The following is a 17,383-nucleotide window of genomic DNA, read 5'->3' as shown; positions in this document are numbered from 1 at the left end:
GATATGGGTGTCTGATTGGAGAGCATCTGGGCACTTCTTGGTGAAGTGCGCAGGAAGCTCGGCCGACGATCAGACCGTCGCTACAGGTGACGGAAGATGTAAGGAGTCACCAGCACACCCGAGTACACGTCAGGAACCAGGAAGCCGCCGTACAGCTGCAGTGAGAATTTTTTGACGAGGTGCGAGTAGGACAGTGCTGAGTATACGGCTGGTGCAGGTAAAAAGCTGCTACTCTGCTGTACATAGCTATTAGACATGCACTGGGATAGTGGCCGAGTACGGTGCAGGAGCGAGCGCTACGCCCGGGCACTGCGTCGCAACGAAGATGGTAGACAATACAACAAGCTGGAACATTATGAAACATATAGTAAAATGTAAATAATAATCCAAAAAAATGAAACCTGACGAAATTAGCAAACAAGAGAACCTACTAGTAACAGTACATTCATTTCTGTGCACAATCGAAAACACGTAAGAGAAACTTTGTCACTAAACAACTGACTATCCATGTTTAGTCGTCTTTAATCAATCTATAACTTTATTCATACAGCTAATTAATATAATAAGAATGAAACAAAATAAATAATGTTTAAATACGAAAGACTAGAGATGTCACATTTGCCCAACTATGATATAATTCAGTATTGGGCAGTTTTATTATTAATGGTTATGATCTTAAAGAATAAAGCATCATGTAACCGTTTGATGAGTGAAAAAACTATTTTTTAATCATATAACGAAGACAAAAGCAGCTATCGATTCTTTTGAAGGCTATACTAAAAATCCTTTTTCTGTTACAAACTAGTACCGTCAGCGAAAAGGTAATTGAAAGAAATCTTTTTAATGGATACATCCTTACGTAACGTGCTATCTGTTAGTATTTTAGTTACATGTATTTTAAAACAAAGTATGTTATGTAGTTAAATAAATATTATGTCATGATCAAGGATTTTTATATACAAAAATTTTATGTAAAATCGTGCCGCCTCAGAAACAACTGCGAAAGAAATTCTACTACGAAGAACCCATAACAACGTCAGACATTAAGTCTATAGGACCATCTGTCCTATACTTAAAGTTTGGGAAATACAAGTAAGTTTTTAGTTCGACATTAACATCGCGCCGCATAAATATAAATCTCATTTACAGGACGGCGGCATATATATGTACGATCGCCTTGTATTTTGTGCAAAAAATAATTGTGCGTACGTGTGTTCTGATTTTAATAGCCTCTTAGATTCATACTTTCAATAGACATGATTACTTTTTGAAGTAAGGGATCCCGGCGGAGTACGGGTATGTAGGGTAGTAAGGGCTGGGGAGGATGGCGGAGGAGTAAGTGGCGGGCAGGGCAGCAGAAGAAAAGTAAGTGGAGGCGATTGGTGCGGGTGCGATGTAGGAGGCGGATGGGGCCAGCAGAGCGGCGGAGCGTTTCTTGATGAAGTGCGCGGGCGCAGCGTACGCGGGCAGCACGGCAGCCGAGTAGGGCGCCGCCACGTACGGAGTCACCAGCGGCGTGCCCGAGTACACCCGAGGTGCCAGGTAGCCGCCGAACAGCTGCGGCGAGCGCTTCTTGATGAAGTGCGAGTAGGGTAGCGCCGAGTACACAGCGGGCGCGGGGAAGTAGCTGCTGCTGTGCTGCACGTAGCTAGTGGACACGGGCACCGGGATCGTGTCCGAGTACGGAGCGGGCGCAAGCAGCACGCCCGGCTCGGCGCGTATCGCAGCGAGGATGGCAGACAAGACGATAAGCTTGAACATTGTGGAATTGCTGATGTTACTGATTGTACTTCAGTTTATATATACAAAAGCTCGCTGATTTATACAACTTAGTTCAATGATCGCAAAGCTAAAAGTCAGGAAGCTTGATATTTAAAGTCAAGGTCAACGAGAAGTCTGCGGTTGAATAGACCTAACTCCTACCTACGGTTCCTACAACATTCTGCAAACAATTATAAATAGTTAAGTAACGTAATCTTTAAACCTGTAAAAACTAATATTTTTTCACTTTAGTGGTTATTTGGCAGTTTGTTTTAAACTATGGATATTTTAGTATTTTACAAATAATACATTCAAAGTTTTATATAAATTAATAGATATTTAATTACGTACAACTGATATGATAAATGTATGTGTAAAAAATTAATATTAAATGTATTTATTGTAAAATGATATAATACATAAAACTAGTGCCGTTTGTCGTAATGTCATGATACTGGTTTAATAATGTGTATAAAAGAAAGTAATAAACAAATTAAAATATTGACTGTTTCTCAATGTCTGTAAGAATATATAATATATGTCCGCAAAAAATTTCCGATTTTCCCATGGGATTGTATACACAATGTAAAAAAAATTGTAAAACTGGACTTTATCGAGTATGTGAATATTTTTATGTAAATATGTTTACTCGTTTATTTATAATCATATTCGGTACGATTTTTCAATTACATTCGACATTTATATATAGAAGGTTCTTCACAACAAGCTTTTTAAAAATTATCTGGGATTCTATTGTAAAAGAGTATATATACGCTGTTAAGATAGAATCCTAGGTAAATTGGGATAACATGTTCTCCTTAAAACTATTTCAATGTTTATTAAATAAGTAATTTTAAATTCATTTAAAATAACATACAGTTCCGCTGAGTTTCTTTTGCCTGTTCTTCTCAAATCTGAGGCATTTATTATATAATCCATCTTAAGTCGAAAAAAGAATTTTTTTATTTATATTGATTGAATGTAATGTAAAATTTTCAAGTATACCGAAGGTTAAGAATAAATTTAAAATTCAAATTCAAAAATATCTCCATTCAAGTAAGCATTTACGTGCACTTATGAATCGTCGATAATTTTAACATCATAAGTAGTAAGCCGGCTCCGAAATTTGATCTGCTGAGAAGAGCCGCTGAATTTAGGGTTTACGGGTCCTTTTTAATAGTTTTATTTATTGTATTTAACATGGTAGAGTTTTTGGTTTTGTTTTTAAAATATCTTCTATTTCATTTTCAGTCACACGAGAGAGTGGGTTAAAGCAGACGGAACAGAACTGTAAGGGCGATTGGATTCTCCTGCTAAACGTCAATACTATACGTTATGAATATTGAGCAAATATTTTTATTTAAGAACGTCGCTAAGTATGAAACTGGGTATTTTTTAGAATAATGAGATGGCGGTAGTTGTAGATGAAGTCGATCACTCACAGTCGCCTTTCTCTTTCTCATATTAACTAAGCAAATGTTTTCAGCATATATTCATTTTTTATCTATTTTACACAGTAATTTTATATATTACTAGCGAAAGAAAGTTACAACGCTCATAAAGAAGAAACATGAAAGATTTCAACATGGCGACTAAGCGTATATTTGCTCTGCCTGGGTCATTAGTCCAAACAGTATTCGCCCGACGCTTCAATTTCTATATAAAGCGTTATTTAAACATTGCTTTAAGTAAGGCGTATAAATCCATACTAAGTCAACAACTTATCAATTTGAATTCTCCTCCGTAAAATAACAGCTATATAAACACAGTGTAATAGGGATTTTTTTTAAATTGCTTCCGCTATTGGAACCTCTCGTTCCACCCCCTATTTTGTTGGGAACAGGTTTTTGTTAAGGCGATATTTTTTTTTAGTTCTGTTTTTATTTTACAGTTTCTTTTCTTTTCTTTAGCTCTTTAACATTTGCTCTGTTACATTTTTAATTTATCTTTATTCCTTTTATTCGTCACCTTCCATCATATATCTCGTCTATTTTATTGTTACGCGTTATTTGTATAACAGGTTTAATAAAATCCTAAAATTTACAATGTAACCAATCGTGAAACAATAACATAATTAAAAAAATTGATACATTGGACCCATCTTAATCAGAAACTGTTTTTAAAATTTGATTTTAATTTTTTTTACTTTTTTTTTGAACTTATTTTTGTGTAATATTTTTAAGCATAGAACACATTTTATGAAATTCTACATTCAAAACGGGCTGAGGAGGGCGATAATTAGGCAACTAGATAACAGCTTCTTATCATAAAAAAAAGTTGCCGCTGTAGAAGCTACTATTATTTTTGTCGTTGATAAATGCTGTTGCCTGTTGGCATTTATAACTTCACCGACTTAAGGTCGAGCGTAAAAGCCGCTTAATCTAGACCACTTTTAATCCTGGCAAAGATTCAGCAAAAAATCGAGTCGAGGTCTCCCGCTCTCAGACACTCGCGCGTCGGAATGCTGAACACGTCCACAATGGATGATCTGGTTAAGGTCATCAGAAGATTGGATGCAGGCCGCTTCTGACTAATCCTATTGGGAACCTATAAAGGAGGCGTATGTCCAGGAGTAGATGATGACCAAATGATAATGAAGGTTAAGCTCCTCAACTAGCCCACGGCCTTTAATTTCTAAGTAAGCTATAGCTAAGTAAAACTTTAAATGTCAACAGATAACTAGCAATTGACAATGAAAGAAATAAAATGACTCTCTCCAGAGCCCGGAACGTTATATTAAATGTTTTACGGAATTGAAATAATAATATAGTCGTAATTCCTTGAGTTAAGTCATAGGAGAAAACTGCGATCATCAAATAATCTGTAACTATTTTATCCTTTTCACAAATTCGACTTTATTCATTCTTCTTTCCAAGGCGTCTTTCTTTGAAATGAGTCCATTCTCTGAGTATGCGAGTCAGCAAATAGTGTCATATTCAAAAAGAAGGCACAAGACTAACTGGCGGAGGATTTGATGAAATTATCACAATACTAATGATGATAATGATGTGTTTTATTATTTTTCTATCACGGTATTTACCGCCTGCCTACTTGTTATTTCTACACCGATCTTGATTAATTGGTATTTCCGTACCTATATGACATTAAATTCCCCGTTGGACAAACTGAAAAAAGTCTAAATAAATAAAATGTGTAACATAGAAGCTACTGTAGTTAAGTATTATTATAAAGATATGCGGGTCCTTGAGGTTATTAAACATGACCAAAGACTATACTATTGATTACGAATACTTAGAGTTGTATGTGAGGTAATATCTTCATTTTCAACAGTTATAAAATAAAGATAAAAATTGTCATCGAATTAATTATTCCGCAACTGTAGACTTTGCCATGTTGAAATTAGTGCGCCTGTCACCATATCTTTCATAAATTAACATTTTTTAATAAAAAAAATTCTTGAGACTGGCAACGCGTCATTTGCAAAAACTTTTAATACAAGTAAAATATGTAAAAAACACTTCTTCATTATCCTGACAACACAAATTAAAATTTTAGTAATAAAACCTGTAACTATTAAATTTATTACTCACAAGAATAGACTCGTGTTCATTCATCTCCACAAACTTCTGTGTCCAACATTTCTATGTATCAATTCTTAGAGTATATTCTTTGAAAAAGATATAGCCATTTTTGTTCGTGAAATTAATAGAATTTGGTAGTTATAAGCAGAGCATATCAATGGTCGAAAAGAATATTTTACGCAGATAATAATAATAAAATCAAAATCAATATATTCTTTATTCGAATAGGCTATTACAAGCACTTTCGAATAGTTAAACAACAAAAAATTTAGGCATTGTTGTCCCTACAGAAATCCCTTTAAATACCACCGGCTCGGAAGGCAGTTCTGCTAAAAAGAACCAGAGAAACTCTACAAATGCTCTTTACAAATATAGAGTTATTGACAATTTTTAGCTTCCTGAGTGAATAATAAATTAATTATTTGTTAGTGACACTAACGTGTTTTTTTCATTATTCCACAAATATATTGGCATTATCAGTGAAATTATGTATCAAGTAATTTACGTCGAGATAACAAAGAATAAAAAATCAAATTAAATGCTAATTCAATGGAAATACATTTCATTAATGTTAACGATAGACTTACCATTTTATAGGGCTCATTGCTTGTTCATTAACTGCATTGAAAAATATTAGTGAAAGACAGAATCCTTTGAAGACAGTTTTAACTACTTCATCTATATTTAATTTGTTTTCTTGCATTGGATAACTTAAATCCCGAAAAAGTGGTGACCAGTTAAAAAAAGAACTAGAGATTACTGTATTAGCCGAGATTTTCCGTTAAAGCTGTAAACATTATTTGAATTAAGAATTCAAGAATATGTCACCAGATTTTTTAACTTAAAGTTTCCAATATTAAAAAAGGCATTTTTACAGGAATTAAATATACATATAATGATAATAATAATAATTTTGTAGATGGAAAAGTTTAACAGGGTTAAAAGAAGATGAGTCTGGTTTTCTATTTTACACAAACTTTTATTTAAGTTTATTTTAAAAACCTCTTACATTCACATTATTATTTATACATAATTACTTCTTGTAGTAAGGGAATCCGGCGGAGTAGTACGGGTACGCGGGATAATAAGGGCTGGGGAGGAAGGCGGAGGAGTAAGTGGCGGGCAGGGCAGCGGAGGAGAAGTAAGTGGAGGCGATTGGAGCGGATGCGATGTAGGAGGCGGACGGGGCCAGCAGAGCGGCGGAGCGCTTCTTGATGAAGTGCGCGGGCGCGGCGTACGCGGGCAGCACGGCAGCCGAGTAGGGCGCCGCCAGGTACGGATTCACCAGCGGCGCGCCCGAGTACACGCGGGGCGTCAGGTAGCCGCCGAACAGCTGCGGCGAGCGCTTTTTGATGAAGTGTGAGTAGGGCAGCGCCGAGTACACGGTGGGAGCGGAAAAGTAGCTGCCACTGTGCTGCACGTAGCTGGTGGACAACGGGATCGTGGCCGAGTACGAAGTGGGTGCAAGTAGCACGCCCGGCTCGGCGCACGCCGCGGCGAGGACAGCAGACAATACGATAAGCTTGAACATCGTGGAAGTAACTGATGTTGTTACGCTTTGTAAAACTCTATTTATATGTTTATCATAACGTAATACGTCAGAGCACATAATACGTACAGGAAGTATGATCTTTAAATTTACGAGGACAATAAAAGGACACATTGAGCTTTTTCTGCCTTCTAGTGTGATTATTTTTAATAGATCATTCGTAAAGAATAAAATAACTTTGTTTCTTTTACATATGTTACGTATTTTGTACGAAAAAGAAACTAATGGAAAAAGATTTTTTTTATTCGAAAAAATATCGACGAGACTTGGAATAAAAGAATATAGTACAGTTCCGAATTAAAAATATAATGTATGTGAGACATTAAAACATGAAACTTCATTCTTTCTGGCCTTTTACATTTATTTGATACTTGAAGTTAAAAGTGAGGTTAGTAGCCTAATTGCATTTAGCTTGAAGAAAAGAAAAGTTATAAGTTGACTATAAATGTTCACTATTTTATTGTTAAAAATTTAAATTCATTACTTAATCATTTTAAAGACATATGTCATTATTTCCATAATCATTCAGCTTTATTTTTTCTGGTTGATATTAATCGTTAAACAAAAATAATACATTACGTAAAAATAATAAAACCGTATGTAAATTCTTTCCATAAATTTGCAGTTTTTTTTTTTAATTCGTTGTCAACAAAGTTGTTGCGTAATGATGTTTATATAACTTTTGTGATTATTTGCCTGCGTATTTTACAAAAGTTGAAGTTTAAATATTTTCTTACAACTTTTAAAAGCTAAGCTAATTTAAAGAGAAAATAATATACAGAACATAAATTTAATAGTGCTTTATAGGCTGATTTATTTTTTTCAATGGATTATGGGGCTGTCAAAATCCTTGGTCACTTAGACGGCGATTATTTTTTCTGTTGGAATGCGAATGTATACATTAATTCATTTTAATACATAATACTCTAAATTTTGAAAACTCATTTTTTACTACATTATCATAATGTCATTTGTTATTTCTGAAACCATCAAGGAAAGGGAGTACCGTACACCGTACCTTAATTGACAACAAATAAGCTAAACATTAACCCTTTCAAAGCTTACACCTATAACTAATCAATCTGTATAGCATTTTCATACGTTAATGACGCTGAATATTTTAAGAACTGGCCAGTTTAAAAATAACTTTGTAAAATTAAAAAATAGAACTCTTTAGTCATTTATTCACGTACTATACATTATTTGATCATTAATTTTTACAATTGGCAGCGACTTACAATTAACGTTTCAAAGTAATTATCGAATGAACGTGAATTATGAAAATTGCTCTTGTACTTTTTTACGGGTTTTCAGTCGGCAACAAATTAGACTAGATAGCCTTATTACTAAAACTTTGATTAGCTTTTGGTGATGAAGATCCATCTCATGTAACCGTTTACAACTGCTTAAACAATGTCAATCGTGATCGTCGGATCGGATATCCCTCAACAGCGACTAGAGAAACTAACATAGCACTTGCTGGGGTACCCCAACTAGCAAATTCAAGCCACCATGGTACCGTTATGAATCAATTTCAAAATATTATACATGTGATCATTTAGACGTAAGGGATGTTTATGCTGGATAGGTACCTCTCCAAAGTCCTCAAATGCTCAATACTTTCTCAATACTTGGTACCTTGAAATTATATTGAATTGGACGGTTGAGCTCCAAATGCTGTTTTGATTTTATCACAGGTGATAAAACTAATATTTATTAGTACGATCCAACGCTGAGATGCAACGCTGCAAAAATATGTCAAGGGTACTATTTAAAAAAACTATTAATAATTTTTAAGTTCATACTTAGTTTAATTTTTGGTATTTTTATAACGCCGTAACATTACATTGCTGCGTTTATTACTGATTTAACTTTAGACAAATAACAAACAGAATTAAATATACGTTTTAAATAGTACGTAATTACTTTTACGATATACAAATTGTTTTATTTATGTGAACATTATTAAAGTTCAATAATGCGGTTGTCCTGTGTGCTGTGACTTTTACTATCTAGTCACACGAATTACATACCCGGTTTGGTAAGTACTTAACGTGTGATGAAATGTCAGGATTAAACTGCTTTGGTTAAAATCACTGAACTTAGAAATCAGCTGCAGATTATCTATATTGGTACGATAAATAAAAAAATTAACTTTTTAACAATTTATTAAAAGTCTCTTACGTTTATTATAATTGCAATTAAATTATTTAGATGACCTCGTATTGCATTATCGAACTTCCTTGATTAATAATAATTCAATAAAAGCTCTGTATAAATACAACTGTACAAAGTGGAACAGTATCAGTCACTCCCACGATGTTCAAGCTTCTTGTATTGTCTGCTGTCCTCGCCGCGGCGTGCGCCGAGCCGGGTGTGCTGCTTGCGCCCACTTCGTACTCGGCCACGGTCCAGGTGCCCGTGTCCACCAGCTACGTGCAGCACAGTGGCAGCTACTTCTCCGCGCCCGCCGTGTACTCGGCGCTACCCTACTCGCACTTCATCAAGAAGCGCTCGCCGCAGCTGTTCGGCGGCTACCTGGCACCCAGCGTGTACTCGGGCGCGCCGCTGGTGAATCCGTACCTGGCGGCGCCCTACTCGGCTGCCGTGCTGCCCGCGTACGCCGCGCCTGCGCACTTTATCAAGAAGCGCTCCGCCGCTCTGCTGACCGCGCCCGCCTCCTACATCGCGCCCGCTTCCATCGCCTCCACCTACTACGCCTCCGCTGCCCTGCCCGCCACTTACTCTTCCACCATCCTCCCCAGCCCTTACTATCCCGCGTACCCATACTACTCCGCCGGATTCCCCTACTTCAAGAAGTAATTATTGACATCTGACGAAAGAAAGAAAGCTGTGGCCATGATGTATAATAAAATGTTTTTTTAAAAATACTTTTTTTACATTCATTTCAATATGTAATAATTTAATACCGTTTCTCGATTGTAGCAGCCACTTATGGCTATTGAGTTGTGTAAGTTGAAAAATATTTTGTTAGTTCAATAATTGCTTACTTATCGCGTTACGGTTACTCCGTTCCGAGAAGTTCCGAGAAGAAGTCCTCTAAGTTTATATATATATATATATATATATATATATATATATATATAAACTTATAACTTTGATAATAATATAGTCACATCGATCAAAATATAAGTAACAAGTTAATTTTAGGACGAATTTATTGTGTCATCTTGTTAATGCTCGCATAAAAAAAAAATTATGCACATCTGGTGGAAATACTAAGGATAAACAATGTAAGTAAACCAAAATAAATTTTTAACTCGATTATTATATGACCACTTCCACCGTCACAGCATTTTGCAAATGTGAGACCGCAAAACATTTATTTATTTATTACATATAAACAATATAGTACAGGGGGTATACATTTACCTCTCTTATGCTGCTAATTAATGTATGGTAAACTCTATTCAAAAATCATTTCAGAAAGAATAAATAATGTAACACTTAAGAAGCATTTTCAAAGTTCAGTTTACTACATATTAATTATTAATTATTGTTTACTATCTGTCCTAACAGACTTTGTACTGCCAAAAGTTACTGGCCTGTCGCAATTTATAATCGCTAAAATAAAGCTATCAAAATCCAAAAAAAAAATAATGTAACATATTTCAGAGTGATCAATTTTTTCGAAAGATTGGAAATCGTATAATTCACACCTATAAGCAATCACCCTGTATATCTAATCATTGGGCAGAAATGTAATACTTATAACAATGATCGGTTTATTTCGGTTTTGTAGAACGTTGACTTTATCACATAGCACCGACAGACACCTATGTAAATTATGTAGTTAAGAGATTAATCTGATGAAAGATATATCCGATGTGCCACTTCAAATGCCGATTACGATCGTTCGGCTTTGCACTTTACACTATTTCTCCAACTGTTTAGAAAGTATTCCAGAACTTTCAAAATTAAATAAATATATAACACATAAATCATAATTTATATCATTTCAGCCATAGAACGTCTATTCCTGTTTAAAGGCCTCGCCCATTTTCAGAAAGACCGGTTGCTGAAAGCTTCCTGCATCCATTGTCTTCCGACAACCATAACAAGATTGTCTGTCCACTTTTGGGTGACTACCGTACCCTGTGCTTGTCCTTTACGATGTCTCCATTCCAGAACCATAAGGCCCCAAGGAGCTGCTTTTCTGTCACTGCCTCTTTAACTTGCAAATCCACTGGTTAATGTCCGCTTCTTTCATTTGTCCTTTCAGTCAGTCATTTCATTCACTCTTTCGTTCTTTCATTCGTATGGATCGTCTAATGAGGCACGATCGAGTGAGCGTGTTTCATTGACTTAAATTATCGTTGGTAACAAACTTTGGTCGGAGACCTTTGTCTTCAAACCATTAGGGATATTGAAAGAAAATATGTTTCATAATTTCGCGTCTTGAGGTATTACGCAATCGCTGTCTATTTACAATTCATTTCTCTATGACTCACATGATAAAAAAAATGGCTACGGATTTGCGCTAAAATATTATTTAGTAAAGAAATAACTAACTCCGTTCTATGTGGATATATTATTTAAATGATGATGAAATGATGCCCATCCGTATTGGATTTAACGATTGACCTGTTTCTCAGTGTTATAAATAATATTCCATTAGTTTAATAAATACCTGAAGTCACCGGGTTGAACTTATATTAATTACAACGAAGAATAATTTCTTTCTTTTGAAATTTTTAGGCATTAAGGCGCTTCGTGGTAAGGGCGTAAGTTACCGACAATATGCGAATTTATGAAAATAAATCAAATTGAAACTGTCTCTTTAACCACCAAGACCTTTAGTGTTGCTTTTTTGTCTCTCCTCAGCTTCTACCGCTTCCAAAAATAAAAAGATACATAAACATAGCAAGACCCTCGTTTCTAACACGGTTATTCAATAATATTAATTGTACAATTAAAAGTACAATCTGGTAGTACAGACGCAAACAGTACCGTGTAGAGCTAATATATTTTATAATCTATAAACACGACAGTAGCGGCGTTTTAAAAAACAAAACTCATCTAAAAAAATTGTTTAATTATGATTTCGTCCCATGTCACTTGGTGCCTTATAATAGAGGTCTATGACCAATGTGTAATACTGATGACTTACAATGGCAAGCTCAACTACAGTCGCTAAACAAGTCATGGAGTATGGAATGAGGAGATCCATAGTTGAACGAAAGTTTAAGACAGCTCAGAATATTGGGAAGTTGAAATGGCATAAGACAAGCCAGATAGCGCGCCAAACGGATAGCCAATAGAGCTTTAAAATTCTGCAAGCGCAGCGTAAATCGTTCAACCAAAAGGTAGATAGACGATTTTGTTAAGGACATAGGAAGATATTCAAAACGGTCCTATATAAATTAAATCGTTCGTCTCTGACCCACTTTTATGAAACAATACGGCGCCTGCATCACTCGAAGTAACATGTCACCGTGTGACTGTGTATTCTTTTATTTTAATTACTTCATTAATTATTTACATTTGAATCCTTTTTGAACAAATACGCCACCAAAAAGAAAGTCGGCTTCTGACTCCCTTGTTAAAGACATCAGCGGTAGATGTCCTATGACAGTAATAGTCAATAACATGATTTATTTAATTTAAAAAATCAGTAACTTGTCTGCTATAAAAGAGTTTCTCAATTTTCAGTACTATTTTGAAGGTATACTCTCTATAATCTTTTTAAAATTAAAACATAGCTATCTTACCTAGTACTAAAATAAAGGATAATAAGAATTAAGATGCTAATAATTGTAAGAAAAAAATAAAATAAAATATTAGTAATATAATTGAAGAACTCCCCAATAGCACACTATAAATAAACTTTAAACTATCTCTACAAGTGTCATATACTGTTAAGGTTTAGCTTGATATGTAATCAACTAAACACTAAGAACAAGTAAGGTAAGGTTTCTAAGCTAATTTTTAAAAACAGGTCTGAGTTTCTCAAGGTACACCTAGCCAGCCAAGCTAATCTAAATTAGTGACAGTGATAACAGAATCTAATCACTACATCTTCAATAGTTAAAACATCATTATTTCAAACATGACTATGCAAAGTTAATGTTAAATAAGTTGGCTCAATCGAGCCATAGCTCTAAACACAAGGAATAGCAGAACTTCTAGACTGTGCTATGTTGTCACATTAATACATATCTTGGGAACATAGTATTATATATCTTTTTGTCATTCATTCCTATTAAGTAAAATCATCAGAGTATATGGTAAACAACATCTAATCTTTTTATTATGTTTGCCAAAACTAGATTCTCCATTTTGTTATGGTTTGGACATGTTACGAATTATCAAATAATCCAACTAATAAGTAAGAAGTCAATGGAATGTTTTGTCTAATAGTCAAAAAACTCTTGGTTTATCATCATTGTTTCAGACCACAGACGCCCACTACAAGGTATAGGCCTTCCCCAAATTGATCTATAGAGAATATAACATAATTACCATAGCTGGCAGGTGAGTTGATGATTATAGTGTGATATTATGGAAGTATGCTCTTACTCATTTTTTGGAAAGTGTTTGTGAGCAACGGCACTCCCATATAATGCACAAAATGTCAATTCTATAACACTGTATCCCTGAATTGAAGCAGCAACCTATGATGACAAGTCAGTCCTTTAATGCTAGGCTACCACTGCAATGTGTCTATTATAAAGATTTTTATAATTAACAACAGAAAATTTATAAAAAATCTGTAAGTACCTTTCCAATTTAATAGAATTAAAATGGTTTGTTATTTAATGGGTATTTTGTACTACATACAAGAATAAACATATTTTTTCATATACATTGAATTTCATTTGTCAAATCAACTGCTGGCTACTTTATGTACCATTGCACACTATATAGTATTCCTGTATATATTTACAAACTTATACAACTATGACTAATATAACTGATATTATTTTAAACAGAATCATTATTGATAAAAGCTATTGTACTTTAGAATACAAACATGTCATGTAAGTAATAAGTTAAAAATAACAAACTCTAATTAATACTGAATATTAAAAATTCACTATTGAGTGCATAAATCTATTTACTAAATTTTACACAACTTCATCAATGAATCTTTAAGAGTTAAATTTTGATACAGAAATAAGGACAAAATATATAACTATAATTAAAACACATATTAACCATAATTTATTAATAATTTATCTTTGCATTGATGCAACCTGTTCACTAATCTCAGAAAGCATTTGAGCAGATTTGTGAATACTTTCATATTGATAACCAATATGTACTGCAATAAGTTGCATTTTCTTCAAGTTTTGTTCACTGTTTTCCATTAAATATTCTACTGCTGCAAAATCACGAGCTGCTTTTGATAATAACTGCAAAAAAAGTAAAACAAATTTCTAATTTTTTTTTTTTAAACAAAAGTGTAGGCCTTATGTATATTACATGTAAAAGTGTTACAATATAAAATTATAAAATTATTAGAAATAAAACTTTAGAACGGATATTGTGAAATTATTTATCCTCTAAAGGTTAAATGATAATCACTAACTGGTTATACAGTAGGACTACAACGATTAAAGCTACCAAAAACTTAAAAAATTGATAAATTAAACACACCTCATTTGATTTTGATCCCCGCTGAATTTGGCGAGCGAGTGAGGAAATATTATTCATGTTTACTTGAACCCTTTCAGCCAACCTTTGTTTAGATTCAGCAAACAATGAGCGGGCACTGCTAGAAGAAGCTGACGTCATCGTGAGGAACTACTATACTATATCATGCCAAACACATAATCAATGAGCTCTCCCTTAAATAAATATTATTAACGCTATCACTGTTTAGCTGTCACTCATTAGATGTTTAACTTTTGATATGACTTATAAATTTGACATAGGACTTTGACATGTAATTTTTTCTTGGTTTAGGCCCTGGTATCAGAGATGTACAGACAATTTTAGATATCGACCTCCTGGTTTCTGTTAGATGTCGGTGCTGTGAGCCTTGTGGGGCTGCAGTTTCGTTGGCCACAGAGATCTCTAATCTGCTATCTAAAAGTTTCATTTCTCACACTACTAGTTTTTGCCGTTATCGTGCGCCACTAAGATGTTATAAATCGCGTTTATATGACTCTGGTACACTGTTTCGTCTGGTCACACTTCGTCCCTTCAGGTGGAGTTACAACGCTCAGTCCTCGTTCCGTAGCTGTTACCATCATTTTGGCTGCTTCTGTATCTCTCGATGTTAAAGTTTCTTTCTTTATGGCGGCCCTGTTTCATAAGCGTATCTAGTCCGTGTGGTGACTCATCTTGGTGGTTTTCCTGCTCATTGGAGCGGCGCTTGATGAATGTTGATAAAATGGGGCGTGGCCGGCGACTTGTTTTAAGAAGATTAACCTCTACTATGTAATTAGCCAATGCAAACTCCGATATTGTCGAAAGGTTGAAATCGATATTTCTCTGGTATAACTACGCGCTGATAATTTTCCGGGCGCAGTAATTTTAGATGACTTGCAGGCGATTCAGTCTGCTCTTGTTGATGTGGGCGAAAGAGACGCTCGTACAAGACATATTTGTCAAGACTTGTACAATAAGATTAGCGAGTGAAGGCTACCAGATATGTCTCGTTTCTCACGTTCTCAATATTTAACACAAAGTAGCGCTTGGAGAAAACAGTGACTATCAGGTAGCTGATCGATTACTTCCATCGAATTAATCAGCATGAGGATGAATGAATAGGATGATGTGGCTTAGCTTCCTTTGGACAGTGGTTTCAGTCAAGGCTTTTTTTTAGGTGAAGCCTCTCGTCAAGTGTATAGCTTCACTCTTGTCCGAGTTGATGTCAATTCTCAAATTCCGGAACCAGAAGCTTAAAGACTCATTCTAATGCGGCCGCGGTGTCTGTCCGAGTAAAACAGGGTCGAGTCGTCCGTGAACATGGCTAGGCCGACAGGCGGACCTCTGGGGATATCACTAGTGTATAGCTAGAACAGTAGCAGCGAGAGGCAGGAGCTTCACTAAACTCTTACGGTACGCTAAAGGAGCGGACACCCTCGAATCGATACCAGAAGATGCTGTTCTTCAAGAAGACTCGTATAATGCGGACGAGCCTGTCGAGCACTTTGAATTCGTAGAGTTAAAGCCACCATTTGGGAGACTGCCTCTAGGAATTAATTAAATAAAACTTGAGAATTTTATTTGCCGAAGCCCTATATTTATACTAAACCTTAAAACTACGTTAACAATTCCTAGAACTAACTTTATTTACACAACCAATCAAATTCCTTCTTTCCACCCCTCCGAGAAAGAGCAGCTGCCGAGTATGGCGTTGTAAATGCCTTATAGTGATGCCGTCCAGTTCGGATGCCTTCTTCGGTTTGAAATTATCAATAATCTCGGCGATTTCAATCTTGGTTACTACGGATAGTGAATCTCCCTACGTACGGTTTTCCTACCGTAACTTGTACTTCTGACTCTACGGATAACCGTAAAAAATAATAATATTAGTCCTATCTAACGTTTGGTGTTGCGTACCTATCTGCTTTCACACTGCAAGCCAGACGCCAGTAAGCCTCCTCCAAAGGCTCGAGATCCTGAATTAGCGCATCTCAACGTTACTGTATTTTAAGATTTCTGATTCTGTGCCTTTATAGACCGTACCGATAAACCATAAATATAATTTAAGTAATATTTCATTCAGTAATTTACTTAACATCACTCATCATAACTAAAACATCATTAAGATCAGAGTCCATAACATTAAAATCGTCATACACTTCTTCCTTAACCTACCACTATATTATGCCTTTTAAGTCAATATTGACGTCAAGTTACAGATCATTCGACTATAAGCTAAATAGCTTTATCTGAAACTTAGTATGGAAGGACTGTGTTCGATTTTTTACATGATCCGCACATTTCCGCTAGTCATAATTGTTATAGGATTTCTGCATGTGGTATGTAAAAATTATATATTCTGTGATTAATATAATACGGCTTATAACTGGCGGGAAGAAATGAAATATGAATTAATGTAGTAAAAGAAAATATAAATAAATAAAATTTATCAAGGTGTATCTCGTAGCGATTAAAATTTGATATTATTATATTATTATGTCGACAAATGGACATTATTACACATTTTAATAATGAATTATTATTTTAAAAATGTTCTATTTGGAAAGAAAGAGAAAAGTTCTATTTCGAAAGAAGAAAGTTGTATTTCCACTTTTAAAAGTTTTATCCATAGTAAATCGAATATAAATTTCAAATAAGAAAAATACACATAACCAGGATTCATATGACAATTACGAATGACTTTAAAAAAAGGTTACTATAGTCCAATGTTTCTGAGTTGCTATTTTAAAAGTAATGCAAAGCTACAATGGTGGTAGGGATCTAAGTGTATCGGGGTAAGTCTTTTCTGGCTAAGCTGATCTAAATTGGTCTTTATATGGTAAAACTTTTTAGTGTTTTAATACAATCATAAAAAATATTTTACCCCATGAATTGAGAGTTGTTTAATAGTAAG

At 34.8% G+C, this 17,383-nt stretch overlaps 4 protein-coding genes across 4 annotated transcripts; 1 reads left to right on the top strand and 3 right to left on the bottom strand.

Moving 5' to 3' along the window:
- Positions 1–80: 80 nt before the first annotated feature.
- LOC137925686 (uncharacterized) lies at positions 81–1,761 on the bottom strand. The gene is made up of 2 exons (XM_068769157.1): positions 1,265–1,761; positions 81–246 (listed from the first exon to the last, which is right to left on the bottom strand). Exons 1-2 carry the CDS (start codon positions 1,759–1,761, stop codon positions 81–83), a joined length of 663 nt encoding a protein of 220 aa, XP_068625258.1.
- A 4,492-nt stretch (positions 1,762–6,253) lies between these two features.
- On the bottom strand, positions 6,254–6,834 carry LOC137925591 (uncharacterized). Its single transcript, XM_068769053.1, has one exon. It carries the CDS (start codon positions 6,832–6,834, stop codon positions 6,337–6,339), a length of 498 nt encoding a protein of 165 aa, XP_068625154.1. The 3' UTR covers positions 6,254–6,336.
- Positions 6,835–9,160: 2,326 nt separating this feature from the next.
- On the top strand, positions 9,161–9,743 carry LOC137925557 (uncharacterized). Its single transcript, XM_068769015.1, has one exon. It carries the CDS (start codon positions 9,172–9,174, stop codon positions 9,673–9,675), a length of 504 nt encoding a protein of 167 aa, XP_068625116.1. The 5' UTR covers positions 9,161–9,171; the 3' UTR covers positions 9,676–9,743.
- A 2,183-nt stretch (positions 9,744–11,926) lies between these two features.
- BORCS7 (BLOC-1 related complex subunit 7) lies at positions 11,927–15,131 on the bottom strand. The gene is made up of 2 exons (XM_068768948.1): positions 14,473–15,131; positions 11,927–14,228 (listed from the first exon to the last, which is right to left on the bottom strand). Exons 1-2 carry the CDS (start codon positions 14,608–14,610, stop codon positions 14,049–14,051), a joined length of 318 nt encoding a protein of 105 aa, XP_068625049.1. The 5' UTR covers positions 14,611–15,131; the 3' UTR covers positions 11,927–14,048.
- Between the last annotated feature and the right edge of the window lie 2,252 nt (positions 15,132–17,383).

Source organism: Battus philenor, unplaced genomic scaffold, assembly GCF_028537555.1.
Source record: "Battus philenor isolate CCGP_79_NKW_IND1 unplaced genomic scaffold, ilBatPhil1.0.hap1 SCAF_27, whole genome shotgun sequence".
Taxonomy (NCBI): Eukaryota; Metazoa; Arthropoda; class Insecta; order Lepidoptera; family Papilionidae; genus Battus; species Battus philenor.
The sequence above is the reverse complement of the archived record's forward strand: the minus strand, read 5'-3'. Positions and strand labels throughout refer to the sequence as shown.